Source organism: Callorhinus ursinus, unplaced genomic scaffold, assembly GCF_003265705.2.
Source record: "Callorhinus ursinus isolate GAN/ISIS: 27379988/994484 unplaced genomic scaffold, GSC_fseal_2.0 scaffold82, whole genome shotgun sequence".
NCBI classification, from domain to species: Eukaryota; Metazoa; Chordata; class Mammalia; order Carnivora; family Otariidae; genus Callorhinus; species Callorhinus ursinus.
In genome coordinates, this window is record NW_027397144.1 from 644,627 (window position 1) to 669,481 (window position 24,855).

At 58.7% G+C, this 24,855-nt stretch overlaps 4 protein-coding genes and 2 non-coding genes across 8 annotated transcripts; 4 read left to right on the forward strand and 2 right to left on the reverse strand.

Moving 5' to 3' along the window:
• On the forward strand, positions 1-4,955 carry SHFL (shiftless antiviral inhibitor of ribosomal frameshifting). The gene is made up of 8 exons (XM_025863219.2): positions 1-261; positions 719-842; positions 1,038-1,087; positions 2,490-2,528; positions 2,696-2,845; positions 3,269-3,372; positions 3,474-3,628; positions 4,204-4,955. Exons 1-8 carry the CDS (start codon positions 241-243, stop codon positions 4,428-4,430), a joined length of 870 nt encoding a protein of 289 aa, XP_025719004.1. The 5' UTR covers positions 1-240; the 3' UTR covers positions 4,431-4,955.
• On the reverse strand, positions 4,466-13,041 carry ANGPTL6 (angiopoietin like 6). Of its 2 annotated transcripts, none has more exons than XM_073887680.1 (6): positions 12,916-13,041; positions 7,829-8,411; positions 6,956-7,133; positions 6,218-6,405; positions 5,870-6,140; positions 4,466-4,901 (listed from the first exon to the last, which is right to left on the reverse strand). In XM_073887680.1, the coding sequence occupies exons 1-6, from the start codon at positions 12,924-12,926 to the stop codon at positions 4,711-4,713; spliced, it is 1,422 nt and encodes a 473-aa protein (XP_073743781.1). In that variant the 5' UTR covers positions 12,927-13,041; the 3' UTR covers positions 4,466-4,710. The 2 variants fall into 2 exon arrangements, with proteins under 2 accessions (XP_073743781.1, XP_025719003.1); XM_025863218.2 differs by lacking the exon at positions 12,916-13,041 and adding an exon at positions 10,960-11,157.
• On the forward strand, positions 12,944-20,260 carry P2RY11 (purinergic receptor P2Y11). Of its 2 annotated transcripts, XM_025863123.2 has the most exons (13): positions 12,944-13,063; positions 13,164-13,334; positions 13,842-13,943; positions 14,140-14,190; positions 14,286-14,456; positions 15,307-15,383; positions 15,574-15,681; positions 15,786-15,909; positions 16,009-16,087; positions 16,191-16,320; positions 16,397-16,560; positions 16,644-16,724; positions 18,900-20,260. In XM_025863123.2, the coding sequence occupies exons 1-13, from the start codon at positions 13,046-13,048 to the stop codon at positions 19,982-19,984; spliced, it is 2,361 nt and encodes a 786-aa protein (XP_025718908.1). In that variant the 5' UTR covers positions 12,944-13,045; the 3' UTR covers positions 19,985-20,260. The 2 variants fall into 2 exon arrangements, with proteins under 2 accessions (XP_025718908.1, XP_025718907.1); XM_025863122.2 differs by lacking the exons at positions 12,944-13,063; positions 13,164-13,334; positions 13,842-13,943; ... (7 more) ...; positions 16,397-16,560; positions 16,644-16,724 and adding an exon at positions 17,052-17,392.
• Positions 13,989-14,075, forward strand: LOC112816707 (small nucleolar RNA SNORD105). The gene has a single exon (XR_003206210.1). It is a non-coding gene; the product is annotated as a small nucleolar RNA SNORD105 (small nucleolar RNA).
• LOC112816701 (small nucleolar RNA U105B) lies at positions 15,422-15,501 on the forward strand. Its single transcript, XR_003206206.1, has one exon. It is a non-coding gene; the product is annotated as a small nucleolar RNA U105B (small nucleolar RNA).
• Positions 20,255-24,529, reverse strand: EIF3G (eukaryotic translation initiation factor 3 subunit G). The gene is made up of 11 exons (XM_025863124.2): positions 24,403-24,529; positions 24,248-24,294; positions 23,671-23,754; positions 23,477-23,565; positions 23,281-23,340; positions 22,299-22,403; positions 22,016-22,205; positions 21,116-21,223; positions 20,881-21,017; positions 20,680-20,786; positions 20,255-20,383 (listed from the first exon to the last, which is right to left on the reverse strand). The coding sequence occupies exons 1-11, from the start codon at positions 24,420-24,422 to the stop codon at positions 20,368-20,370; spliced, it is 963 nt and encodes a 320-aa protein (XP_025718909.1). The 5' UTR covers positions 24,423-24,529; the 3' UTR covers positions 20,255-20,367.
• Between the last annotated feature and the right edge of the window lie 326 nt (positions 24,530-24,855).

A 24,855-nucleotide genomic window follows, 5' to 3' on the forward strand; every position in this document is an offset into this window, starting at 1 on the left:
TGGCGCCCGCCCGGGTCTGGGGCGCCAGAGCAGAGGCGGAGCCCGGGCGGAGCCAGAGCGCCCCGTCCACCCGTCACCCCCGGCAATCGAAAGCGAAAGAGGGGGCCGGGAAGGAAGGGCGGGGCCGCCGGAGGCCCCGCCCCCTGCCCTGCGCGGCTGCTGGACCCGCGGGCGCGCCCAGGTAAGGGGGGCTCCGAGCGCGCAGTGCGGACCCTCGCGGGAACCTGCGCCGCCGCCACCATGTCTCAAGAAGGTGTGGAGGTAGGAGATGGCTACGGCTGGGCCGGGGGGCTCGCGAGAGGCGCCGGGGAGGGGCCGGGGGCGCGGAGGGGGCTTCGCAGTTTCTGGGGACCCCATCCGAAGCCCAGACCGTCCCCCTGGCTGGCACTCGCCCCCGCCCCCCCGAAGGAGAATGACCGCCACATCTCCCAGACTGAGATGCAGCCTCCTCGAGGAAAAGCGGGGGCTGCAGGGTCAAGGGTCAGAGGCCAGGGGTTACCGGCCGGCCTCTTCCCTTAGCCTAGGACGCTCGCCCCTGTCCGCTCCCTCCCCCAATGCCCTGTGGGGACTTTGGCTTTTTCCAGGAAATGCCGTAGAGGGATGGGGGGGAGGCCAAAACCAAGGGTCAAGTTCAGGTTGGGAGAAGGATGCCTGGAGATGGAGGAGGGGCAGTCGCTCCCCTCCTTACCCGATCGGAACCCTCCTTTGCCCACCCAAGCTGGAGAAAAGCGTCCGGCGCCTCCGGGAGAAGTTTCATGGGAAGGTATCCTCCAAGAAGGCGGGGACTCTGATGAGGAAATTTGGCAGCGACCACACGGGAGTGGGGCGCTCTATCGTGTACGGTGAGCCGGCTGGGGTCCCGGCCCTGGTAGGGGTTGAGAGCGGGAAGCGCGCAGAGGAGGTGTGGTCTGCGTTGAGGGTAGGAAGAGACGCTGAGATCATCTCCTGAGGAGGGTCTATACAGGGGCTCTGGGGGACCCTGAAACTCCCACAAGATCCTTCAAGGACCTTGTACTTACACTTACTCTTGCCACCAGGGGTAAAGCAGCAAGATGGACAGGAACTGAGTAATGACCTGGATGCCCAGGTAAACTGCCTCGCCCCCCCGCCCCCCCCCCGTCAAAGGATGGGGTAGCTGGGGAGGGGGAACAGAAGGGACCTGGCAGATCCATGATGAGCCCCTTCTATGCACCACCAATCCCCAATTCATGATCCACATTGACTTACTCACCTTTCAGTCATGTGTCCGACCAGGGAGACTGCAAACTGTAGGCACTGGTCGTTACTTGTGGGTGATATTAAGTGGGAGAGAGAGACATGAAACTAGGCAGTGAAACAAATCAGGATTAGTGTCCTTATAGAGGACCCTGAGAGGTCAGGAAAGCCTTCCTGGAAGGGGTGGTGCCAACTCTTTAAGGCTGAGAAGTAATCCAGGGAAGGGGTAGGGGGGAGGAGAGGGTTGGGAAGGGTCTTCCTGGAAGAGGGAACAGAGTGAGCAAAGGAACACGCAAACAGGCTAGGATAAACGGGAAATGGGGGAGGAGAGAGGGGGAGGGAGCTCATGTGATGAATGAATGAATGAAAGGCTTTGAGGCACAGGTACAACATGGCTACTTTACCCCTTAAATGACTTTGGTGGCCAGCGCACTATGGATTTCACCTGCCTGAAAGCAACCCCCCACCCTGTAGTTGTTAAAGAATATAAGGTATGTGTTGTATCCTTTACGTTTACACATGTAAAGGGTATGATAAATATGGGAGGGGCGCCTGGCTGGCTTAGTTGGGGGGGAGCATGCGACTCTTTCTCAGGGTCATGAGTTCAAGCCCCATATCAAGTGTGGAGCCTACTTAAAATAAAGAAAAAAATAATAGGAAAGCGAGCCCTCCCCTTGCAGTAGGGTTTCCTTGAATTTCATCCCCATGCTGATCCACTGAGACAGGTCCTATTACTTATCATGTCCGTTTTACACACAAGGGAACTGAGATGAAGAGTGAAGCAGCAGCTGGGGTTTCAACCGTGGTGCCGCTCTGAGATACCCCTCATTAGGGATGCAGGGGGAGTGGTTCGGATTGGAACCTGCATCTATCTGAATCCAGAGCCCAAGCACTTAGCCTAAAGCAGCATGGACTCAAAGAGGCGACCCGTCACAATGCCACCAAGTGTGTGGCATTTACCAGCAGGAAGGGAAGCATGGGGTCCAGGCCTGTTCGGCCATGCTCACTCAGGGTGATCGCAGGCAACCCCACTCCCTGCTCAGAGCCTGTTTATCCGAGCAGTGGGGATAATAGGTGTACCCCCACTCAAGACGACTGTGAGGATAACTGAGGTCATGCACCTTGCCCTCCATAAGCTGCTCCTGAGTTAGGGACTCCCTACTCAAATGGGGCCAGGACCCAGCCTCCTCGTCCAGGAGCCCCGCCCCAACGAATAACGGTAAGAAGAGGTGTGAGCGGCATCCCCAGTTTCTGCCCCTGATGTCTCCACCCAGGACCCGCCAGAGGATATGAAGCAGGACCAGGACATCCAGGTGAGTCCAAGGTATGGGATAGGGGCAGGTGGAGTGAGGAGGGCATCCATGGGGGAAAGTGGAGGGCGTCCATGGATGAGCAGAGGAGACATGTATGTAGAGGGAAGAGGCTGACGTGTTTATGTTCGTGGAGGAGGTGTGACCACCCTCTTGTCCCCATCGTGCAGGATGTGGCGACCTCCCTCCTGCCCCTGACAGAAGCCAACCTCCGCATGTTCCAGCGCGCCCAGGAAGACCTCATTCCCGCCGTGGATCGGCAATTTGCCTGTTCCTCCTGTGACCATGTCTGGTGGCGGCGCGTACCCCAGAGGAAGGAGGTGATAACCTGACCCCCCCTCTTCAGTATCCGCACCTCTGACCTGAGAATATCAACCCCCAAGAGCCCAACCCCTGGCCTGTAGTCTCAGAGCTCAGTCTCCATCTGGGACCCCATCCATCTGACCCTCCAGCTCCACCCTTATCCCCAGAGCCCGACCTCTGACTCCACAGTTTGACAGCTGCCCCAGAAATCAAACCTGACCCCAAAACCACAATCCCAGGTCTGGATTTGGAACCCCCTGATCAGTGGTGTGCTTCTGGCAAATGCTTAGTAGCCCAGCTAGTGCAGGGAGGTGGTGCGAGAACCCCAGATTTGTAGTATTTGCCAATTTCCGGGGGGTACCTCTTCCCACTGCGGCCAGTATTCGAGCTCCTGGGGCGCCCCTCTGACAGCAAGCCTGCTCCCCATTCTACACACCCAGGTGTCCCGCTGCAGGAAATGCCGAAAGCGCTATGAGCCCGTGCCATGTGACAAGATGTGGGGTGTGGCTGAGTTCCACTGCCCGAGGTGTCGGCACAACTTCCGGTGAGGGTGCTGACCCCTGCCCCGCCCCGCCCCGCCCTGCCCTGGCCCCACCCTGGCCCAGGCCTTACCTTTGGACCCTCACGGCCCTGCCCGCCCCCCAGGGGCTGGGCACAGATGGGGTCCTCATCCCCCTGCTACGGGTGCGGCTTCCCTGTGTATCCAACACGGATCCTCCCTCCACGCTGGGACCGGGACACCGACCGCCGCAGCACTCACACCCACTCCTGCTCGGCTGCCGATTGCTACAACCGGCGAGGTGAGGGCCTGGCATGTCCCCCATGACCGCCCCCCAATTTGGGGCAGTCTACTTGAGCTTGACTCTTGGGACTTCCGCCTCTGGGGCCTTCTGTACCAAGGTCCCTGCCGGCTTCTCCCACGTGCCTCCTAAGGCCTCGGTCCCCAGAGCCACTTAGCTCATCCCATGGCATCAGCCCCTCCTTTCGCATCTTCTATGGCCGCCCCCAGTCTCCGTGGCCTCCCAACACCAGGCCACCCAAGACCTTGCCCCTCCTAATACCCACCTAAATATCCATCAGCCATATTCTGTGGTCTTGCCCCTGAGGCTCAGTGGTTTCACCCCAATGTTCCATGGCCTCGGCCCCTGCCCCGTGGTCTCTTCTCGGTTCCTGTTTTACGTCCTGTAGTTTCAGGCGTTGCCCATGTCCCTGGGTCTGTCATGGCTTCAACACCTGTGACTTTTCATCTCTGAGTTTCCTGTAGCTCTGGCCCAGGCCCCTCCCCTCTCCAGAACACCCTGTGGCTGCAGCCCCTTTGCCCCCAGAGTCTTAGGTGGCCTCAAGCTCCGTAGCCTCAGAACCTCTCCCTCCCCAGAGCCCCACATGCCTGGGACGTCCTGCGCACACCCCAAGAGCCGAAAGCAGAACCACCTGCCCCAAGTCCTGCACCCCAGCAACCCCCACATCAGCAGTGGCTCCACTGTGGCCACCTGCCTGAGCCAGGGGGGCCTCCTGGAAGACCTGGACAACCTCATCCTGGAGGACCTAAAGGAGGAATTGGAGGAAGAAGAGGAGGAGGAGGGGGGTGGGCACAGGGAGTGACCCCTGACGGGGGAAGAGGCAAACCAGACACGCTCTGTGGAGATTCTGTGTTGTTATAAAATATGAGCTCAAACTGCGATCTAAACGCCCTTCTGGAGCCATTTGGGTCTAAGAAACCAGCAGGGGGGATTCCTGGGTCCCGTTTTCAGGGGAGCAGATCCACAACAGGACAGACTGTGGGATGTGGCCCCCGCTAAGTCACAAAGCAAGTGTGGCCAGGACAACTTGGGCTCCTGCTGACAAATGTCCCCTGGGACCTGAGGGATAGATGGACGGATAGTCACAGCCTCAGGGGCCGGATCAGCATGGCGGCCTTCTTGAGAGAGTAAGCCCCGCCACGAAACTCAGCCCAGTAGACACCATCTTGGTAGCGGCTGCGGTAATGGCCACCGCGGTGCCACACGCCGTTGAGGTTCGAGTGGGCACAGGCGTGGTACCACCAGCCTCCCCGCTGGTACAAGGCACAGTTACCTGAGGGGAGAGAAAACCCATATCCTGTCACCAAAATAAAAGCCTCTACCACTACCTCACTAGTGCAAGGCTTTTGTCAGGCATCCCCTGGCCCTTCTCACTCTTACTGAATATAACCTGGATCCTCCCTCTCTCCAGAGTAAGAACCCTGGCCCCGTTTTCTTTTTTAGAGTAATAGCTTTAATTCCTTATCATCCTACCAAAGTACATCTTTCCCACCCTTTCTGAAAACCAGGAGCTCTACCTTTATTGGGAGGGAGGGGAATGTTACCTACTTCCTTTCTAGAATAAGACGACTCCTAGGGGCACCTGGGTGGCTCAGTCGTTAAGCGTCTGCCTTCAGCTCAGGTCATGATCCCGGGGTTCTGGGATCGAGCCCCGCATCGGGCTCCCTGCTCCGCGGGAAGCCTGCTTCTCCCTCTCCCACTCCCCCTGCTTGTGTTCCCTCTGTCAAAAAATAAATAAAATCTTAAAAAAAAAAAAAGAATAATAAGACTCCTAGTTCTCACACACTGCCTTTTACCAGAACAGGAATCTTGACCTTTTTTTTTTTTTTTTTAAAGATTTTATTTATTTGAGAGAGAGAAAGAGAGAAAGCACATGGGGGGGGCGGCCAGAGGGAGAAGCAGACTCCCTGCCAAGCAGGGAGCCCGATGCGGGACTCGATGCGGGACTCGATGCGGGACTCGATGCGGGACTCGATCCCGGGACTCCAGGATCATGACCTGAGCCAAAGGCAGTCTTTTAACCAACTGAGCCACCCAGGCGCCCCAGAAATCTTCACTCTTATTAGGAATCTAGGCTCTCCATCCCCTCACCAGAATAAAAGTCCTCTCCTCTCTTCTCTTGCTTACCCTGATCCTCACCAGAGGGACGTTTCACCCGGCTCCTTTTCATTCTTTTCCTTCCCTCCCTAGGAGTCCCACCTCCCTGTCCCCACTCCCTACCAGAATAAAAGTTCTCCTTACCAGAATACGAGTCTCGGTCCCTATCCACGGTGCTGAAAGGCTTGTCATTGTGCCAGGAAAGAGAGTCTCCAGCATCTCCGTGGTACTGGCCAAGCCGAAGGCGATAGTGGTCGCTCTCAGGCTCCAAGGAGAAACCATCATAACGGGCACGTGCCCCACGCCCTCCCCAGTCCTCCAGGAGCACCAGTAACTCGTGGTCCCCACGGCTGGTCAGCTGATGCACAGGTTCCAGGCCCAGCCAGTATTCCCCATCAGGCTGCCCGAAGCCCACCTGGCAGGACAGGGAAGTCAGGTCAGAAGCAGGTCCCCCACCCTCTGCCCGGCCTTGCCCCACCCATCCACGCCCACCTTGTAGTGCTGCCAGGTGGTGAAGAAGTTCACAGAGCCGTCTTGCCGCCTCTGGATCACAGTCCAGCCTCCACCCTCCAGCTGTTGCTCACACCACACTGACCCTATGTGCCGGCCCAGTCGCAGCTCATACACGCCGCTCTGCCTATGGCCCGCCTGGTGGGCCTCTGCACAGTCCTGCCATGGACCTGTGGGTACAGAGGTAGGGGGAAAGCACAGCCTGGACCAACCAACCCCTTACTCAGAAGAGTCCTGATTCTCATCTCATCCCCTCACCTGAATAGCAGTCCTGCCTCTCCCATTCCCTGACCAAAATAAGAGCCCCAATATCCACTTCCTTCCCTGAGTTAAGATTCTAGTTCATTCTTTTCTCACTACAGCAAATATGGAGCCTGGGGTACTTAAATCCTGGCTCTACAATCTCACCAGAACAGAAATCCTGAACATGATACTCTGAACTAGCTTAAATGCTCACCAATAAGCAGTCCTAAACTCCCTGGCCCCTCATCAAAGGAAAAGTACTTCCTTTCCCATTTTCATACCCCAGTAAGAATTCTGGTCTTTATAAGAATGAGAGCCATAGCTCCTTGTTCCATCACCAGGATAAAAGCATCATTTCCCCCCGTCTCCTTACCATGAGAGAAATCTGCCATTAAAATCCTGGCTATTTCCCTCTGTCCACACGCACTGGGAAGCCCCTAGCGCCTCACACCCGCAACAGCCCTGCTGTCATCCTACCTGTTGGCTTGGTGGGGACAGCAGGGTGCCCTGCAGGCATGGGGGAGGCCAAAGGCCCCTGCTGTCTCAGGGTCTGGTCCCTCTGGGGCTCTGGAGCTGGGTCTAGCCTCCTGCTGGTGTCATTAACGCCACCCACCAGACTGACAGGAACCACAGGCACCAGGGGTGGTGGCAGGATCTGGGGTGACCAAGAGACTCAGATGTGATTGCACTAGCCTTCAGCTGAAAAGACACTGGACCCCTAACTCTTCCCGACACCCAGATGGGTGGGAGATCAGGCAGGAGCATGTCCCAGCCCTATAACTGATACTCCCCAAAGCCTAACTCTAGCTGCCGAGAGCAGAACTGGGCCTAAATTCCCACTCTGGTGTTCACAGCTGAACTGATCTGTGCCTCTGACGCTTCTTTTCTGTAGAGTAGGGATAATGAGAGTGCCTCCAACAATGAGTATTAGAATCTTCCCAACAGCCCTGTAAGGTGTGGGTTGTCACAGGGCAACAATCTTATTCAAAATTAGGGTCAGCCATGTTCCAGAATTAAGGATAATATGGCAGCAGTTAGAAAGAGTAACACAGGGCAGATATTTATATCGCATAACACCCCCATAACATGGGTCTTTGGTCTCTACATAATAATATGCTTGATTACAGGCTCTGCGAATATTTATATTAAGTGGGTAAGTAAAGATTTTAGGTAGCCACCAGTCGCGTTCTGACCCAAAGAGCTGTGGGAGGAGAGGTAGGAATCTGGGTTTTGGAGTTTTTCGGATTTCAAAACTGCGGATCAGAGATCGCGCGTGGGGTCGCAGGAGCCCCGTCTTACAAACGCTGCACACAGGAAGTGACTACGATTCCCGGCGAGCTTAGAGGTTACCTGCTGCTGCCCGCCCGTGCCCCCCGGGCACAGGCGCTCCAGGCGGGCGATGAGGCCACTCTGCTGGGTGACCAGCTGCGCCAGCTCCCGGAACTTGACATCCAGCTGGTGGAAGCGGGAGGCGGCTCGCTGCGCCTCCGCTGACACGTTGAGCACGCGCTCCCCAAGCAGCGCCAGCAGCGCAGCGGGCTCCGCCCCCGGGCCTGGCCCCGCCCCCGGCCCCGCCTCGTGCTGCAGCTGCGCGCGCAACTGCCCCAGGCGCGCGCTCAGGCCGCGGCTCTCTTTGCGCAGCGCGCGCACCTCTCCCGCCACGGCGCCGTCGGCCGCCGCCAGCCGCTGAAGTTCGCGCAGCAGCTCCTCGTGGCGGCCCACGCGCATGCGCAGCGCCGCCACCTCGCTGGCGTTCACGGCCTCCGCGGCCGGGCGCGCGGCAGACGGCCCGCTCCAGCACACGGCGCCCGTGAACTTCTGCTGGGGCAGCACGAAAGTGTAGGTGCAGCGAGGGGCGCCCGCCCGCGCCCACGTGGCACCCAGCAGGAGCAGCAGCTGCAGCGTGCGCAGCGGAGGCGCCGACATGGCCGACCTGCAGGCAGAGGACGAACGGGAAGGAGGGGAGCCCCGGGAGGCTAGCCTGGGCCCCCAGCTCTCAGGCTGGGCCGAACCTGCGTTGCTCCAGGTCGACACAGGCTCGGCTCCCCGCCCCCCCCCCCCGAGCCCCTCCGCCGCCCAATCTGGAAGTGCCCAAATGGGATCCCACCCTGGCCTATCCATTGAGTTTCAGGCGCCCTGCGGGACAGCATGTCGTGCATTCATTAAACAAACGTTCACTGAGTGCTTGCTGGGTGCCAGCCTCAGTTCTAGGGAATACAGGAGGGAACAAAACACAAAAATTCCTGCCCTGATGGGCAAAATAAAAGTAAATAAACTATAGGGGTTAATAGAGTGTATTAGACGGTGCTGAGATAGCAGTAAAACAGCGGAGGGATGTGGGGACCCAGGCCCCTGCAATTTCAAAGGAGGGAAGACGTCCTGGAGGAGGTGACATTTGAACAAACACCTGAAGAAGGTGAGGGAGGAAGTCATGAGGATGTCTGAGGATGAAGAGCATCCCTGCCAGGGGGAACAGCAAATGCAAAGGCCCTGAGGCTAGCCGGTTCCTGGTGTATTAAAGGTGTTTCTGGGAGGCTGGAGCAGAAGCAGAGGGAGAATGGGTGGGAACAAGTGAGGTGGGGTGAGAGGTAAGTCTCACTAACTCAGTCGAGTAGCAGACACCCCATCTCCCACGTCCTCAGACCAAAACCCCGGAATCATCCCTGTCTCTTTTCACAGCAGAGCCAACCTATCAGCCAGGCCTGTCAGCCCTTCTGTTTAGACCCTGAATTTCTCCATATCCCTCACAGTCATCATCCACCAACATGATCCCAGCTCAAGACACCATCTGGATTTCTTTACAGCAGCTGCCCCCCAGGCCTCCAGTTGTCCGTCATCAACCTCTGGTCTGTTTATCGCACAGCTGCCAGAGTCAAGCCATGTCTCTCCCTTTCCTAGAACCCCTCATGGCCCCCAGCGCACTCAGAGCAAAACCCCAAGTTTTCCTGTGCCCCACAAGGCCCTGCACCCGCTTCCCGTCCCCTCCCTGCCTTCTTCTCCCTCCCGCTCACTCATTCTGTCCCAGGCACACTGACCTCCTTGCTGCTCCTCAAACTCACCAGGGACCGTCCTGCCTCAGGTCCTTTGCACTTGTTTCCTCACCCGAGAACATTCTTCCCAGATTTTTAACGTGGCTCCCCCTCTCTCCTTATTCAGGTCTTAGCTCACATGTCCCCTCTTCAGAAGCCCTCTCTGACAACCCCATTTAGTGTTGCTCCTCCTGGGCACTCCCTATCACAATCCAAACATTTTCATTTTAGCATTTGTCACTCTGAAATTGCCTCATTTGTTTGCCATTGTTTATTATCTGAATTCCTCCACCAAAACATCAGTTTTTCAGAGACTGAGTCTGGGTTTTGTTCAGTGCCTGGTGCCACTCACACACCCCTCAACACCTACATGCCCCAGGTCGGCTACACCCTCCCAAGTGTTCTCAGCTCACATAGGTGAGCTCCTACAAGAATCTTCACTTGAGGGCATGTACTGAGGCCACCTACCCCTGGCCCCCATTGCCTTCATTCTTGGGCTTCGTCCACCTGCAGCCTCTCAGGCAAAGACATACATGCCTCTCACATGCACTTGCCCACACTCAGAACAGGTCTCACGTGTCCACACATCACCCCCATAGGCCCCAAGTTCCACTATGTCCAAAGCCAGACATCCTGGGTGGCCACACAGGGGTACCCCGGGGTCTTCCTTGTCACACACATTGCCTGTTCACACATTCAGCAAGCACTCCTTTAGTGCCTGTTGTGTGCCAAGAGCTGTTCCAGGCAATGGGGACACAGCCATGACTGACACAGACAAAAAAATCCCTGCCCTCATGGAGCCAACATTCAGGTGGGGAAAGCAGCTGGTGGGTAGTTCAGAGGGTGATAAGTGTTTAGGAGAACACTCAAGTGAGGAAGGGGGTGGGAGTCGGGATGAGGGGCCATTTTAAACAGACGGGTCAGGACTTACTAAGAAGATGACACTTGAGCAAAGACTTGAAGAAAGGAGGGTAAGAGCATTCCAGGCAGAGGGAACAGCAAATGCAAAGGCCCTGAGCTAGGACCTTGCTTGATGTGCCCAAGGAACACCAGGGAGGCCTATAAGACTAGAACAGAGTGAGCAAGGGGGAGAGCAGGAGGAGGTGAGGGCGAGGAGGGAACCGAGCAAAATGGGCAGGGCTTCGTGGGCCTCCAGAGGACCTGGGTTTTACCCTGAGTGAGGTGGGAACCCCAGAGGAGTCTGAGCTGGAGAAAGGCATGAGCACTCTCATACTCCCACACCAAGCAGGAGCTCTCCTTGCCCCCTCCTTGAAGACACTAGGCCCCCCACAACAGGGATGGACCACACCCCTTGGAGCCACATTGTATATGTGCAACATCCCCTGCCTTCCAGGATCTCAACCTGGGGTAAGAAGGAGGCCTGGGGAAGCCCAGATCTCCAAACAGACAAAATCAGCCTCCCCCTGCCCTCCTGCCCTCCTGCCCTCTCACCTCTCAGGACCAAGACCCTGAGTCTGGCAAGGCTCGAAGCAGGCACAAGAAGTCCCAGGAAGAGCTTAGGGTCCAGCAGAAGCTTCTAAGTGAGTATGGGGAGAGGCCGGGGGGAGAGCCAGAGGGAGGAGGCTTGGTAACCACCCCTGTGCCCCCAGAGCCTGGGACTAGAGCTGTGTGCTGAGTCCAGGAGCTCCAACTGTAAATATTTAGCATTTCCCGCATGAGAACTGAGACAGAATTGCCAGATCCCCCTGCCCAGGCCACTAGAGCCTGATAACACAGGTCAGCGCTCCGGACGTTCCCCCCACAGCAGAGCACAGAGCGTGGGAGGCTGCAGGCCCCGAGAGACTAGTCTGTGTGTGTGTCTGCGGATTTGCCTGGCACCGGCACATACAAAGACACAACTGGAAACACAGCACAGATTCCGGCAGCAAATGTGTGTTCAAAATATGGCTACACACACACACACAACCGCGACTTAAAGGAAAATACCCTGTGGGTGGAGTACATCTGTTCTGCGTGTCAGACACATACACACCCAGGCACACGGGGTCTCACACTGGCAAGCACAGAGGTGCTAACTAGGTGTACAGTGAGCCCCTGGCACCCGCCCACCTGCCCACCACAGTGCACATGTTCCCATTTGTCTCCAACACACAGCGTCACATCCTCAGGCCAAATCATGCAGGGACAAAAACAGGCGGAAGTAACCATGCAGTCATTTCTCAGAGGTACAAAGAGACTCACGCAGAGGCCCCCAGAGCCTGGACTAGGGTCTCCCACCTGCATAAAGGCCTCACCGACCTGCAGACACACTCTCAGGGAGCAGTCTCCTTCACCCAGTTCCTACCGTAACCCGAGTGGACTCCCGGGCTGAAAGAGGAAATGGTCGTCCCAGATCTGAGAGAGGCTGCCAGGCTGGGCTCCAGGCCTGGGCTCGGTCCCCTCCGCCCCGACACTGGGCCCCTTGGCCCCCCACCCGCAGCCCCCTCCAGCTTCTTCCATTGGCAGCAGAGAAGAAACCTCATAAGTCATAGAGAGGGACTGACAGAAGGGGGAGAGAGTCCAAGACACAGAGGAGGGGAGAGTCATGGGGGAGATGGACAGAGACAGGGGGAGTCGGGAAAAGGGATGAGAAGAGAGAAATGGGGACAGAGACAGAGACAGGAGAGATCAAAACTTGAAGGCGATGAGAGACAATTGATGGCAGAGACAAAGCTGGGGCAGAGGGAGACAGAGATAGGAAGAAGACAGGGATGGGGAGGGAAAGACAGAGGGGGGGAAGAGGGGAAAGAATTGGGGAGGAGAACCAAGACAGGGGAAGCAAATGGGGGAGGGGAGACAGCTGAGGGAGGGGAAGCATATGGGGGAAGGAAACCAATGGGACAGGGAGAGAGATGTTGGGGGCGTCCCCTTCCCCCACCCCAAGGTTCTGGGGAAGAAGCCAGAGGCCTGAGGCCAAGACTGGGGCTTTGAGCGGAAACCGGGAGGAGGTGAGTTATTCACAAAGCGCCCGCCTTGCCCTAAGTTTCCAGAAGGTGATGTGGACTTTCCATCTCTCAGCTGCAGACAGGGCCTCCGGGGCAGACAGCTGGCCCTCAGGAGCTGGGGGCCCACATACCTAACTGCCACGCTCTACCCATTTCTCTGGTTGTTCCCCAAGGGCCTGGTGCTGGTGTCCCAAGCATTGTGCACACATCATCCTTTTTAATTCGCGGGTCAGAGAAATGATCACCATCCTCACTTTAGGATACCTGTGGGAGCCTTGGGGTGGATAAAGTGGCTCTCAAATTCGCTCAGCTGGGTAAATAGGCCGAGGTAGGATTCGAACCCCCGGTTCACTTCTCCGAAGCCCGAGCTGCCTCCCTGAGACGCTAGCCCCGCCCGGTTTCCGTAGAAACAAGCACCCGGTGTCTCCATAGCAACCCCTCCGTGGATTCCGCCTGCCTCTACCTGGTGCGCATGCCCGTCTGGTGACGTCACCGCGGGTGCCGCCTCACGTGGTCACCTCGCCGGCGCCGGAACTAAGCGGCGCCGCGACGGAAGCACAAGGCAGAAGGGTCCCGCTGGAGCAGTCGGCGGCATGGGGCAGTCTGGGCGGGTGAGGCGCGGTGTCGCGGGGAGGGGTTGGGGGGGCGGGCGGGGGTGGTGGGGTCTGCCCGGCGGCCGTGGCGTTGACCGCTCGCCTTTCGCCCCCGCAGTCCCGGCACCAGAAGCGTGCGCGCGCCCAGGCGCAGCTGCGCAACCTCGAGGCCTACGCCGCGCAGCCGCACTCCTTCGTGTTCGCGCGGGGTCGCGCGGGTCGCGGCGTCCGGCAGCTCAGCCTGGACCTGCGTCGGGTCATGGAGCCCCTGACCGCCACCCGCCTGCAGGTCTGCATCACCCAGCCCGCCTCCCATCAGCCATGGGCCCTGTCCTCGCGGCTGCGGAGGTGGCTTCAACCGCGGAACCGCGCGTGGCTCGGCTGGAGAAAGGGACCTTTATGGGGAGCATCGTCCCTGCCTCTCAGGGATTCGTGGGGCAGCAGTGAGGGCTCGCGGATGAACGCAGTCAGCTGGGGGCTTGGCTGGATGCCTAAGGCTGGTGGTTAAGGGACTCGGGTTAGCAAAGCTAGGGTGGAAACTAGGCCTCTCTCAAAGGCCTGAAGGGAGAAAGTTAACGTCGCCGGGCCCAGTTGGCTCCTCCGCAGATTGGGCGATGCACAGTAAACAAGGGACAAATTCAAGTCTGATTAGTTCTAGAGGTCAAGCGCCTTCCACTCCCCTCTCTCCTCTTTTTCGGGAAAATTAAATGCAAGAAAGGACATAACAGCTTAGGTTACGGTCTTTGCTCAAGAAGAGATATTTATGATCCTTCCATTTTGTTCTTGCAATTCTCAGATACGAAAGAAAAACACCCTGAAGGATTGTGTGGCAGTGGCTGGGCCCCTTGGGGTCACACACTTCCTGATCTTGAGTAAAACCGAGACTAACATATACTTTGTGAGTTAATACGCACAGCCCTCCTCTGCTCCCTGCCCTGTTCCTCCGCCCACTCTCATGATGAACCCATATGCCTCTGAGTTGCCATGATTCTGGCTTCAAAGTAAACGCTCTGAAGAGTTGGAGCAGAGGTTCTCACTCCCTGCTCCCTAACTGGATGCCCGCCTCAACTCTCACCAGTCCTTTTTTCTTGTAGAAGCTGATGCGCCTCCCAGGAGGCCCCACCTTGACCTTCCGGATCGACAAGGTAAGGATTGGAGGTGATAGGAGGGCCATGTTGTGTAGAGGATGGGTTGGGGGTGGTGCCAGCCACGTGTGGCGCACACTCATCCTGTTCTGCAGTACACGTTAGTGCGTGATGTCATCTCCTCCCTGCGCCGACACCGCATGCACGAGCAGCAGTTTGCCCACCCACCCCTCCTGGTGCTGAACAGTTTCGGACCCCATGGCATGCACGTGAAGCTCATGGCCACCATGTTCCAGAACCTGTTCCCCTCTATCAATGTGCACAAGGTGAGCTGAGCCTGGTGTGATGGCAGATGATGGGGGGGATGGGGCGGACAGTTCAGTAGGTAGCACACATGGGTCCCTGGGTTGTTTGCTCGCTCTTCACCTCCCAGCACTGAGGCTGAGCACTGCAGCTCCTGAGCGCCAATCTCACTCGTGTGTCTGTGACACTGGGGTAAGAGGCTCCCTTATGAGCTGCCTTATTCTCTGGAAGATGAAAAGGACGCTGATGGTTCTTTATTTCTGGAGTGTGCATTGAGTGTTGGTCTAAGCAGCATGGTAGGTGTTGTGAGTCCCATTTTACGGATGAACAGGTCAAGAGAGGTGAAGTCTAGTCTGAGGTTAGGTACAGGGAGTAGAGTGAAATGCCCTTTTTTTTTTTTTTGAGATTTATTTATTTATTAGAGAGTAGGGGCAGAGGAAGAGGGAGAAGCAGACTCCCTGCTGAGCCAGGAGCCCAATGTGGGGCTCGATCCCAGGACCCTGAGATCATGACCTGAGCCAAAGACAGACGCTTAACTGAGCCACCCAGGTGCCCCAGGACTGGATTTTTTAACTTGTCTGGTTCCAGAGCCCCAGCTCCTAATCCCTGACACCAGCAGGTCTCAAATTAGGCTGTTAGATCATCAGGGGTTCCGGTGTGATAGCTTAAGTGGGCCTCAGAACCAGGATTTCAGGCCAGCACCCCAGCCAGTCCATCAGGCCCCACAGCTGCTAGCACTGCTAGGAGCACCCCATACCCCTTTGCTGGGAGATTTCTGGAGCATGGCCATGGCCTGGGCTTGGTGTGGTTTCAGCACACAGGGAATCTGTGGGTGGTTCACATGGTTCAGTGCCCCCCGCCTCTCCCTCCCAGGTCAACCTAAACACCATCAAGCGCTGCCTTCTCATCAATTACAATCCGGACTCCCAGGAGCTAGATTTCCGTCATTAGTGAGTACTGGGCCTTGGGGGTGGGGGAGGGCAGGCTTTCACGTGCGGCTGATGACAGTGCTCCAGCTGAGGCTCTGTGATTGCTCATTCTCAAAGTAAACGCTCTGACGCACTGTGGAAAGGGTAGGCGGGTAGACCTGACCTCCAATCTCGACTCCTAAAGCCCCTTCTCACATCCTGGCTCCTGCAGTAGTATCAAAGTCGTTCCTGTGGGCGCAAGTCGTGGGATGAAGAAGCTTCTACAGGAAAAGTTCCCCAACATGAGCCGTCTGCAGGACATCAGTGAGCTGTTGGCCACGTGAGGAGGGCACTGGGTGGGAGATCACTGCAGTCCTGGGGGCCCCGGAGCTGTTTCAGGAGCCTGCGATCCCCTGCTCACCTTGGTGTGTGCCCTCTGCACAGGGGCGCTGGGCTGTCCGAGAGCGAGGCGGAGCCGGATGGTGAGCACAACATTACAGAGCTGCCCCAGGCTGTGGCAGGCCGCGGCAACATGCGGGCCCAGCAGAGCGCCGTGAGGCTCACTGAGGTGAGGCCCAGCCCCAGGGCAGGCCCAGTGGCAGAGGTGACTTCCTCTGGCAGCCCCCAGCCCTGATGAAGAACTGACTCTTCCCCCTTATCTCTCCAGATTGGGCCTCGGCTGACGCTGCAGCTTATCAAAATCCAGGAGGGTGTGGGGGAGGGGAACGTGCTGTTCCACAGTTTCGGTGAGAACGGGGCTGGTGAGCCATGGGGCTGGGAGTCCAAGGCCTTCAGAGGTGGGTCTTAGGAACCCACTTGGATCGTGGTGACGTGTCTCTTCCTGCTCAGTGCACAAGACAGAGGAGGAGCTGCAGGCCATCCTGGCAGCCAAGGAGGAGAAGCTGCGGCTCAAGGCCCAGAGGCAGGCCCGGCAGGCCCAGGATGTCCAGCGCAAGCGGGAGCAGCGGGAGGTCCACAAGTGTGTGGTAGTGGGCTGTGCTGATGGGGCAGGGTCCCGGGTGCAGGCTCCCACCCTCATTGCCACCCCTTTCCAGGAAGAAGAGCCTGGCAGGCATGAAGCGGGCCCGGGCAGGGGCCGATGGGGATAGCGATGCTGAGGACCCTGGTGTGCCCCCAGAGACGGAGGGGGCTGGCCAGCGGGAGGACGACGACGAAGCCGAGTATTTCCGCCAGGCAGTGGGAGAGGAGCCCGATGAGGGTACGTGGCAGGGGTTGGTGCCGCTGGACACCTCGGGCTTGTCCCTGTGCCTTGGTGGCCTGGACACCGTCTTCTCTCCACAGACATGTTCCCGAAGGCAGCCAAACGAAGACAGCCTGCTGGGCCTGTAGGCAAGAAGCAGCAAGGAAGGGAGCAGAGGCCAGGTCAAGGCACCGACTACCGGCCTTCAAAGGCCAAGGGCAGGCCGCAGCAGGGCCAGGCCAAGCTGGGACGCAGAGGAGCTGCCTGGGACCGCAGGCGAGGCCAAGCACGGCCACCTAGGAAAGCGGTGTGAGGCCAAGCCGGAGCACCAGATGGGATGCCCCAAATTGGGGCCCACAAAACTTTACCTGGACCTCCAGGTGCAACCCTGGGTTTCCTTTCATAAAGGAGCCATTTTCCCAATTTTCCACTGTGGTAAATGACTGATTTCCCATAAGTCTGAGTCTGCCTTTGTAATGGGCAGATGTGGAGTTCTGTGTATAAAGCCCAGAGAGCCTCGGGGCCAGGAGTGTCTGGGAATTAAGTCTCTGGGCGTGCGGGGCCCCTCCCTGCCACCCTCCACGGCCCCCAGCCACCCCCAGGCTTACTTGCAAGCCTGTAACTGGGCCGCTGTGGAAGACAGGGTGTGAAGAGGAAGGAAACCAGGGGGTGGTGGAAGCGGGACCCGTACTGGCTGTGGGTGGAGCTGCTGGTGCTGAGGGGAGGAGGGTGGAGCTGCGGGAAGGGAGGGGCCAGCCACCACGCTGGCAGCACGGGGCCTGGGGACTAGCACAGCGTGGGCAGCAGACCCAGAAGCAGGGCATGCGGGCCATGGCCGCCACCACCTCAGGTGAGGAGCAGACGCCGCTGGATCGGTTGAGCTAGAGGTCCTGGGGCCTAGCCCCTGCAGCTCAGCCCAGGACTCGGGGTGGGGGCGGCTGGTTCCTAGGAGGTGGAGGGGAGTGAGTTAATCACGTCTGGACAGAGACTTCCTCCCAGAGCAGAGATGGGATGGGGAGGCAGAAGTGTGGCTGGGCAAGCAGCCTGGGGCGGGGGAGGGGTGCGTGCATTTTGCCTGGAGCCTGGTGGCCCGGAGCCTGGTGGCTCGGAGCCTGCTGGACAGACCAGACCAGGCTGTTTACACGCAGTTGAGGTGGAGTTAGTACATGGAAGAGAATCCGTTCTGGCTCTCTGCTTTCCTCCCCACTGCTGAGTCCCAGGCCTTGTTCTGGGCCCTGGGAAGCCAGCGGCAGGGCACTCCCTGCCCTCAGATGTTCTCCTGGGGGTTTTCCTTAACAGCGGTCAGATGGGGGCGCCTGGGTGGCTCAGTCGTTAAGCGTCTGCCTTCGGCTCAGGTCATGGTCCCAGGGTCCTGGGATCGAGCCCCGCATCGGGCTCCCTGCTCCGCGGGAAGCCTGCTTCTCCCTCTCCCACTCCCCCTGCTTGTCCTCCCTTTCTCACTGTGTCTCTCTCTGTCAAATAAATAAATAAAATCTTAAAAAAAAAAAAAAAAACAGCGGTCAGATGGAAGTATGGGCTTTGCAGAAATCGGAGGCAACAGGGTGCAGTCGCAACGTTAGAGGGGTCGGAAAGGGCCTCTTGGGGCTAAACACCAGATGAGTGGGGGCTGGTGACTCAGGCAGAGAGAATCCATGCAAAGGCCCTGAGGTGGAATGTGCCTTAAGAGCTAGAAAGCCATTGTGGGAAGAACTGTTGGGAGTGAGTCACCGAGAGCCCGAGGTGAGCGCAAGTGGGTGAAAGGGAGCAGTGGTCGCTCCTGGGCCCCTCGGTGGGAGAAGTGAGGACTGCCTTTTCCTGCCAATGAGGAGGGAGCCATGAGGATGCTGAGCAGAGGAAGGTGACCTCAGGGGTCCACAGGCACCCTCCGGGAGGCTGTGGGAAGAACAGGTAGGGATGAGGTCAGGAACTGGAAGGCTGTGCCAGATTCTGAAGTTGGTGGCAGTGAGACTCACTGATCCATCCAGTGTTGGAGGAGGGCTGCCGAGGGGTTGGGGCCCCCCGGACTCCCTCCCCCTCCCCCAACCACCCCTAACCGGTGGTTCCAGGTTATCATCACTGCTGGTTCACATGTGTTGTGAAGGCAGTAACGCCCCACTTCCTGAGGGTTCAGGGCCCCCAGCACACTTAGTCACCATCACATGAAAGGACTCTGGGCTTCTGACCTTTCTGGGCCGATTTCCTCTGTAAAGAGTGTGGCTGGTGCCGGCTCCCAGGCACGCCAAGGACGGAGAAAGTGTGCCCCCAGAGGGCTTCTGTAACCAGGCGCAGGGCAGAGGCTCGGCGGGCAGAGCCATGATGAGGGACGGTTCTCACTTGGTGACCCCATCTGCCCACAGGTGCTCTGTCTTGCCCAGCCAACTTCTCGGCAGCCATTGACCGCATCCTCAGTGGCTTCCAGGAAGGCTTTCTGTGGCCCCTGCTGGTGGTGGGGTTCCTGGTGGCTGTGGCCAGCAACGGCCTGGCCCTCTACCGCTTTGGCACGCGGGAGCAGCGCCCGTGGCACCCAGCTGTGGTGTTCTCGGCCCAGCTGGCCCTCAGCGACCTGCTCTATGCCCTGACGCTGCTCCCACTGGCCGCCTACTTCTACCCGCCCAAAAACTGGCAGTACGGGGAGCTGGCCTGCTGCCTGGAGCGCTTCCTCTTCACCTGCAACCTGCTGGGCAGCGTCTTCTTTCTCACCTGCATCAGCCTAAACCGCTACCTGGGCATCGTCCACCCCTTCTTCACCCGCAGCAGCTTGCAGCCCAAGCACGCCTGGGCCATCAGCGCCGCCGGCTGGGCCCTTGCAGCCCTGCTGGCCGCGCCGACGCTCAGCTTCTCCCGCCTGAGGCGGCCGCTGGAGCAAGACAACTGCACGGTGGCCAGCCCCGAGGCCTGCACCAGGTGCCTGGGGACAGCGGATGATAGCCGCCTTGAGGCCTACAGAGCCTACAGCTTGGTGCTGGCAGCCCTGGGCTGCGGCCTGCCCCTGCTGCTCACCCTGGTGGCCTACGGTGCCCTCGGGCGGGCCGTGCTGCACAGCCACGGCATGACGGCAGCCGAGAAGCTGCGCGTGGCAGTGCTGGTGGCCAGTGGCCTGGCCCTCTACGCCAGTTCCTACGTGCCCTACCACATCACACAGGTGCTCAACGTGTATGCCCGGCAGCGCTGGAGGGCCCGCTGCCCGGGCTTTGCCAACGAGACCGAGGCCACGGCAGCACTGGACCAGAGGACCTACGTGAGCCACCAGGTCATGCGGGGCCTCATGCCTGTGGCCATCTGCATCCACCCACTGCTCTACATGGCTGTGACACCCAGCCTGGGATGCTGCCGCCAGAGCTGCCTCGGCTGCAGGGGGAGCCACACCCTGGAGGGCACTGGGAGCTCTGGCCAAGTCCTGCCCCTCAATGTCACAGCCACTCCCCAAACCTTGGGGCCCTAGCTCCCTGAGCCCACGACCTGACCTGGTTTGAGCCGCCACCTCCTCACGAGGCACTGAGACCAGCCGCAGAATGCGGGCTGCGAGCCCGGGAGACCCCTGGCCCTGGGCCACCAACAGGCCCCGAACCACCGCTTCTTCCCCTAGGGAAAGACCCACTGGGGGACCGGCGAGTGCCCAAGCCATAGTGGCAGGAATTTCTGCCTACAGCACTGACCCTGGGGAGGACTGGCCCTGCTAGCGACAGAGCAGGTGAATAAACGAGACAGCCTGTAACAACTGGAGCCTTTTTATTGCCAAGAACCCCCGGCTCTCGGGGGCTACCTTCTACGGCCATGAGGTCCTGGGGCCGGGGCCGAGCAGCTGCAGCAAAGGTGACAACTGGCTTAGTTGGTTGATGGCCTAGAGAGAGACAGACAGGTGATGAGGATAGCCAAGTGTGAGGGCTCCAGGCCCCGAAGGGAATTCCGAGACCCCGTGCCACCTACAACTGGGGCCTCCGTGATGGGTGGGGGAGGGGCAGGCAGGGCAGAGAGCGCCAGAGGAGCAGTGAGCCCCTCCTCAAGAAGGAAAAAAACAGTAAATAACCTGTACCTCAGAACAGGCTTGGGGACTAGTAAACCCACGTGGGGCCCAGAGTCAACCCGAGTGGTGGCTGGGAAAGGGCTGAGGAGGCAAGGGTGTGGCAGAGGTCTTACTTGGCCCACTCGACGTTGAGGATGAGGTGGTCGTATCCAAAGCCGGACACCCCAGCAATGGCTCGTGCAGCATCCTCACGGCGGTGGAAGCTGATGAAGGCAAAGCCCTGGGGGGGTGGGGGTGGGGGGTTGAGTCAGGGGCCCTCAGGGCACAACCAGGACAGGTGACCCCTTCCTCGACCCCCATGACCCCCAGCCCACCTTGGACTGGCCAGTGGTCTTGTCCTTTGCCAAGTAGATGCGAGAGATGGAGCCAAAAGGCCGGAAGAGCTCCTGTAGGTCAGTCTCACGAGTGTCCTCTGACAGGTTGGTGACACGGATAGTGGCATTGTCATCGGCTAGACAGGCAAGGAGCAGCAACTTGTAGAGAACGGCCCTAACCAGGCCCTGAAGGAAGGATAATCATGGGACCGAGGAGTGCCCGCCCGCCACTCACCTCTGCGGTTGGGCTGCATGGACTCCCCACGGCGGCTGGCCCCATCGCGCAGGCTTGGCGGCACATACTTCCCCGTCTTGTTCTGCGCGGCCTGCACCGGCTCCAGCTCTGGAGACCAAAGCAGTTGGGTCAGGCCTCACCCTGGCACAGACGAGGAACAGATCCCACCCTCCCCCACCCCCGCCCCCGGGATGCTGGCAGCTCCAGCCCTGATCCAGCGCAGGCACCATCTACCAAGCCACAGGCCTCTGGCGGTTCTGAGGCCCACTGGCTGCAGGGACATAAAAGTCACATCCAGGAAGTCAGAGCAAGAACCCACGGGTTGGTGCAATCCAAGGGGACACAGGGCTGAGGTCTAGAAGAACGCTCAGCTTCCCAACACAGGAACATGGCAGGGACAGGTGTGCTGTGCGCCAAGTCACAGGCGTAGAACTGTCCAGACTCAACCCGCTATGAGCAAATCACACCAAAGGACGTGGACTGCAGTGACGCGTTGAGGCTGTACACGTGCGCGCACATACCCCCCCGCACAGGGCCGTGGGCACATCCGTGGCAGACATGACATGACACGCTCAAATCTGGTCACAGAGTCTGCAGCAGAATCACAGCTTAGCAAGTCTCACGTTCACGCGGTGTAGACACACAGGCTTGCAAAGTCCGCCAGCCCCCAACAAGGAACAATGGGCGACGTTACCGGCAGTCATAGCACCAACCCGGCCGGTCTCACGCTCTCACACAAACCAGGCCACAGCCACAGCCTTGCAGGACTGGTGCCGACATGAGAGATGCCAACTTCCTGACGGGGACAGCCCCAGTCGCAGCAGGCGAACACCAAGGTCTCTCCCAGAGGTGCACACAACCCTCCCATGGCCTGCCAAGCCACATCCCAGGCCCGGGCACCTCCAGGCAGCTTCTCCTTCTCGCCAGTGGACAGGCCCAACTGCTCAGCCAACTCCTTCTGCATGGGACCCAGCGTGTCCTTGTAGGGGCAGCGGGTAGTCCAGTGGTCGCCCTTGCAGATGCGGCAGGACACGATCTTCTGCCCCTTGAGCTTGTTCATCGGGTCCTCCTCTTCCTGGCAGTTCAGATCCTGGGTGGACGGTCAGCGGAAGCTCAGAGCGAGGTTGCCACACCCTGGCCACCACCATCATGGCCACCGGGCCTGCCCTGTTGCCCCACTCACCTCTTTGCTAGTGATGAACGTCATGGACACATCGTCGCTGACCGTGGTGGTGGCCACATTGGGCCCTGGTGGGTCAAACTCTGAGTTCCCAAACTTCTTCCAGTTCTGGGCTCAGGGCAGGATGGGGGACAGGTAAGGGCAAGTGGGACCCCCTCCATTGGCACCCCAGACCTACAGTAGCCCCCTTCAGGGTGCCTGGGCCTTGAACCATATTCTTCACCCTCCCAAAAAGCCCCCATAGCAGTGACAATGACAGTTCCTGTTTCCTAGTGGGTCCCACTCCTAGCATGTGCCAGCTCCTAGCTTCATGCTGGCTTAGGAAGCGGAGATGGCTCTTGGCTCCAAGTTCCAAAAGAGAGAACGAAGGCCCAGGGAGAAAGCCCCACAGTTAATCATTCCTGGGGGACCCATGAAAGCAGCTGGGCCAGCTCCCACAAGTAAGTGATGCCCAGGGGTGCACAGAGGTCACCCAGACTGTGAGGGCCTTGAGCTAGTTAAACAACCTAGGCCTCAGCTTCCTCCCCTATAAAATGGGGCCACAAATGCTCCCCATCTCCCAGGATAGCTAGAGGGATCAGATAAGAGAACACTTCCTGCAAAGCACTTGGCATTGGGGTCTGGCACAGAGGAAGTGCACAGAAAATTGTGCCAAATGCATTTACGGCTATCGCTTCTTCCTAAGCACAGCCCAGTTAAATGGGAGCTGCTATGACCACCTGAGGGGAGGAGGGCTTGGCTCTGTTCCTCCTGGTAAACAAGCTGAAAGGAGTTAAGAATCTAAGCCCACCTAGATTCTGCAGCCTGGACTTTTCAGGATCCCCAACAGAGCACAAAAACCCTTCGACCTAAGCTGTGCTCCCAACACAATAGGGACAAAGACTTAAACGCCGCTTCTAAAAATAAAGGTAACAGAAAAAAAGGATTCCTAATTCCTCCGGTCAGCCCTGGGAGAGCCCCCAAGACAAGGGGAGAAGGGTCTCACCTTCCTCCTTGCGACAGCCTTTGAGGCCTTCCGCGTCTCAATTCTGAAGGTGCGGACAATCTGTGGATGGGAGGGGAGAGGCTGGGCCTTCCTGTATCTCAAGGCTCTTGGGGCCAACCAACCAACCCACATGCCATCCCCTCCCAGCCCAAGTGCCCCCAAGCACAAGGGTACCCACCTCCTCCCCCAGCCTCACCTTGAACTTCTTGCCATCCTCATCTATCTTGTACTCTGTCACGGTCTTGATGTTTCCATTGATGACCTCCTTGGGAGGCGGCAGTGGAGCTGGGAGAGAGAAGAGGTGACGGAACTGAGCCCTGGGTAACGGGGACCAGGCGGGAACGCCGCTGGGGAGAGGCAGCCCCGAATGGAGCAGAGGTCGTCACTCACCTCCCGGCAGTAACTCAGGTTCTGGGCTGGTGTCGCCAGTGGCCAGAGGGATCCCCTTGAGGAGCTCGCTGGTGACACATTTGTCTACGAGAGAGAGTGGGGGGAGGAAGGGCGAGCTGGAGGAGCGGGAGCTCCCAAGCTAAAATGAAGGGACCTTTGGAATGATGCCCACACCAGCGGCCGAGGGAGGCGGGACCAAGGGCGGGGGACTGGCGAAGAAGTGCCCTGGGATAGCCGTGCCAGAACGCCGAGCTGTAGTAACCTCGAGCAGTGCCAAGGATGAAAGCAATGGGCGGCCCATAAAGATACCCGGCGCCAGTATAAAGGCAGGAGGCAGGCTGTTACAACTTCCTCCCCGGGGCAGCTGTGAGGACTGGGCGGTGGCATGGGAGGAGGAGGGACTGGCCAGCGGAGATCTGGAACTGGAGATAGGCTGGCGCGGAGGGAGGATGGCGCCGGGCAGAGGGTGGCCGTGAAGGGGGATGCGGGGTCGGACGGCGGTGTCAGGGTTGGAGCAGGCGGCAGTGACGGGCCTGGGGACTGGCCGCGGTGACCTGGGACGACCCGGTATGCTCACCGTCCTCGCCCTCCTCCTCCACCTGGTCGGCCCAGCTGGGCTTCGAACTGCAAAGACAAGTTTGCAGAGGGGCAGGCTCGCACCCAGGCCCCATGATACTCCCCCAAGGACCCCCAGACCGCCTCCCAGGGATCGCTCCGCGACCCCCGACTCACTCAAAATCTCCAGTTGGCATTTCCGACCCTTCTCCACGCAGCACAAGCCCGGGCCAGAGACCGGAAGTGAGGGGAGGATGAGACTTCCTGTGCCGCCGCCTAGAGCAGCCCAGCAGCAGGGCCCACAGCGCCCCCTGCGGACGGAGGTGGAGGTGCCGGCTGTGGGAGCTGCTGGGCGCTGGTACTCGGGCTGAGCAGAGGCGTATTCCGTTTACCTTTTAGATAAAGTAAAAATGTACTAATAACTGTAAAGCTCACTTATTGAGAGCTTGCTGTACGCCAGCCGCTGTGAGGAGGAAATTATCATTTTCGTTGTAAAGCTGAAGAAATCAAGGTTGGTCTTCCTAGTCTGGGAAGAGTTTTTCTTTTCTTTTTTTTTTTTTAAGATTTTCTTTATTTATTTGACGGAGAGAGAGAGCACAAGCAGGGGGAGTGGCAGGCAGAGGGAGAGGG

Coding starts and splice junctions, on each gene's coding strand:
- EIF3G (XM_025863124.2), bottom strand. CDS start 24,422: ATGCCAACTGGAGATTTTGA. Junction 24,295..24,402: donor ATGCCAACTGGAGATTTTGA/GTGAGTCGGGGG, acceptor TTGTCTTTGCAG/TTCGAAGCCCAGCTGGGCCG. Junction 21,224..22,015: donor GAAGGAGAAGCTGCCTGGAG/GTGCCCGGGCCT, acceptor TTTGGTCTCCAG/AGCTGGAGCCGGTGCAGGCC.
- P2RY11 (XM_025863123.2), top strand. Junction 16,088..16,190: donor CGTGCTGTTCCACAGTTTCG/GTGAGAACGGGG, acceptor CTTCCTGCTCAG/TGCACAAGACAGAGGAGGAG. Junction 16,725..18,899: donor AGGAAGGGAGCAGAGGCCAG/GTCAAGGCACCG, acceptor ATCTGCCCACAG/GTGCTCTGTCTTGCCCAGCC.
- SHFL (XM_025863219.2), top strand. CDS start 241: ATGTCTCAAGAAGGTGTGGAG. Junction 2,529..2,695: donor AGCAGGACCAGGACATCCAG/GTGAGTCCAAGG, acceptor CCCATCGTGCAG/GATGTGGCGACCTCCCTCCT. Junction 3,629..4,203: donor CGATTGCTACAACCGGCGAG/GTGAGGGCCTGG, acceptor CTCCCTCCCCAG/AGCCCCACATGCCTGGGACG.
- ANGPTL6 (XM_073887680.1), bottom strand. Junction 6,141..6,217: donor CCACCTGGCAGCACTACAAG/GTGGGCGTGGAT, acceptor CTGTCCTGCCAG/GTGGGCTTCGGGCAGCCTGA. Junction 4,902..5,869: donor GGACCGAGACTCGTATTCTG/GTAAGGAGAACT, acceptor CTCTCCCCTCAG/GTAACTGTGCCTTGTACCAG.